The following is a 1,767-nucleotide window of genomic DNA, read 5'->3' as shown; positions in this document are numbered from 1 at the left end:
GCATACTCAGCCTGACCAATAGCTACATTATCCACTGTGGTGTTGTTTTTGATCCATCAATTCAATCGTTTGGGCTACAAAACATCAGAGAACTATAAGAACTACTCCTTACTCCTGTTATAAAACAGAGGAAAGCTGCAGATCTTTATATAAGAGGAGCTGGAGCCAGATAAAACTTGGCTTTGTTGCTTTATGAATGACTTTTAATTGATTATCAAAATTGCTGATAATTGATTTCCAGTTGACTAATAGATAATCAATAAAGCACTAGTCTGCATACTTCCTAAGTCAGACAATCTGACGAGAAAAGGCTGCTGTTTCACCCTCCTCAGAGTATTTCCTCTCATGGTTTATCTCTCACCAGTTCTTCCACCTCTCGCTCTGACCGCTCTGCCCAGGCCAAGCCGCCCTCTGCCATGTCCTCCGACTCTGTGTCCACCTCTACAGAGCTCTCCCCAGAGCTCAGGGTCAGTGTCCTGCACCTAGTTCACTCAGTTAACTTCATTAAGTACTAATGATAATGACCCAAGCGTGATCCTCCTCTTTTCTGCCCCCTTTCAGGTTAAGCCCAAAACTCTTACCAAGGTATGCCATCTTATGAATTACATACTACTCACCCAGCACATGTCTTGGAATAATGCTTTATTATGATTACCTTTTAGGTTTTATGGGTTCAGGCTGCTCCACATTCGAGTATAATTTGTATCTGTTGTTTCCAGCAGGTGCTGAGAGATTCAGACAAAGAGGAACCACAGTTACTTCCAAATGAAACGGTGCAAGACATGGGTAGGTTCTCTCTCATAAATCTAATCATAACAGCTTTCCTGCATTACTATGCAGAAAGAGTGGCCTTTATTTTCCACATTAAAACAATATTGTTTGTGATACATTTACCGCACATGGCTAAATCTTTTCTTGTTTTAATCTATAGCCCAAGATGTCACCTACTTCTGTCCTTTCATCGGAGCACTGAGGGGAACAGTGACCGTAACCAACTACAGGCTTTTCTTCAAAAGCATGGACAGGGTAAGCTTAGTAAAGTACTGTAAATAAATTTAAAGAATCATTCTGTTTTGGTTAATGTGTTGTTTGGTTTGTAGGAGCCAGCATTTGTGCTGGACCTTCCCCTCGGGGTGGTGAGTCGTGTGGAAAAGATTGGAAGTGCATCAACCCGTGGTGACGTGTCCTATGGGCTGGTTTGCAAAGTGAGTAAGATGTGGAAATAGTCTGCGATAACTTACTTTATTTGGCAGCCTATGAACAAGCTCCACAACAGCATACTGTTAGTGCATGTAGTGTTTTTACTGCTATGAAATTGTATTTACATACCACTGTTGACCCCTGAATTTGACCATGACCTGCGGCTCTGCCTCTGTGCAGGATATGCGTAATCTACGATTTGCACACAAGCAAATGGAGGACACACTCAGGAAGTCCATTTTTGAAGTGCTGGTGAAATTTGCGTTTCCTGTTTCCAACGGACTGGTGAGTGATTCTCAGCAACACTGTCTTGGACACTGAAGGTCTGCACTGACCACCGACTGATGAATGTCTTTCCCACTCTCTACAGCAAATCTTTGCCTTTGAATACGGGCAAGTGTTTCCTGAGAACGGGTGGAAGGTGTACGACGCTGTCTCGGAATACAAAAGACAGGTATTTGAAAATGACACCGTCTGACTGCCTGGCTTTAAGTCCCCCTAGAGTCAAAAATATGTTTTTACCTACAGCTGAATGTTTGAGCCTCACTGTGCAGAATGATGTCTGTG

At 42.8% G+C, this 1,767-nt stretch overlaps 1 protein-coding gene across 2 annotated transcripts in view; it reads left to right on the top strand.

The window, feature by feature from the left end:
- mtmr2 (myotubularin related protein 2) overlaps positions 1-1,767 on the top strand; it is a 6,394-nt gene that overhangs the window by 538 nt on the left and 4,089 nt on the right. Inside the window, exons 2-8 of one of the 2 annotated variants that reach the window (XM_035667114.1) lie at positions 365-467; positions 562-585; positions 723-786; positions 932-1,026; positions 1,101-1,205; positions 1,381-1,485; positions 1,571-1,654. In XM_035667114.1, coding sequence (XP_035523007.1) covers positions 365-467; positions 562-585; positions 723-786; positions 932-1,026; positions 1,101-1,205; positions 1,381-1,485; positions 1,571-1,654 — 580 coding nt within the window. Of the gene's footprint in view, positions 1-364; positions 468-561; positions 586-719; positions 787-931; positions 1,027-1,100; positions 1,206-1,380; positions 1,486-1,570; positions 1,655-1,767 lie in introns of both variants that reach the window. The other variant, XM_035667113.1, reaches the window with a different exon arrangement.

The sequence above is a fragment of the Morone saxatilis genome, unplaced genomic scaffold, assembly GCF_004916995.1.
Source record: "Morone saxatilis isolate NCDOM2014 unplaced genomic scaffold, NCSU_SB_2.0 Contig20, whole genome shotgun sequence".
NCBI classification, from domain to species: Eukaryota; Metazoa; Chordata; class Actinopteri; family Moronidae; genus Morone; species Morone saxatilis.
Note: the sequence above shows the minus strand (reverse complement) of the source record. Positions and strands in the feature narration are given on the sequence as shown.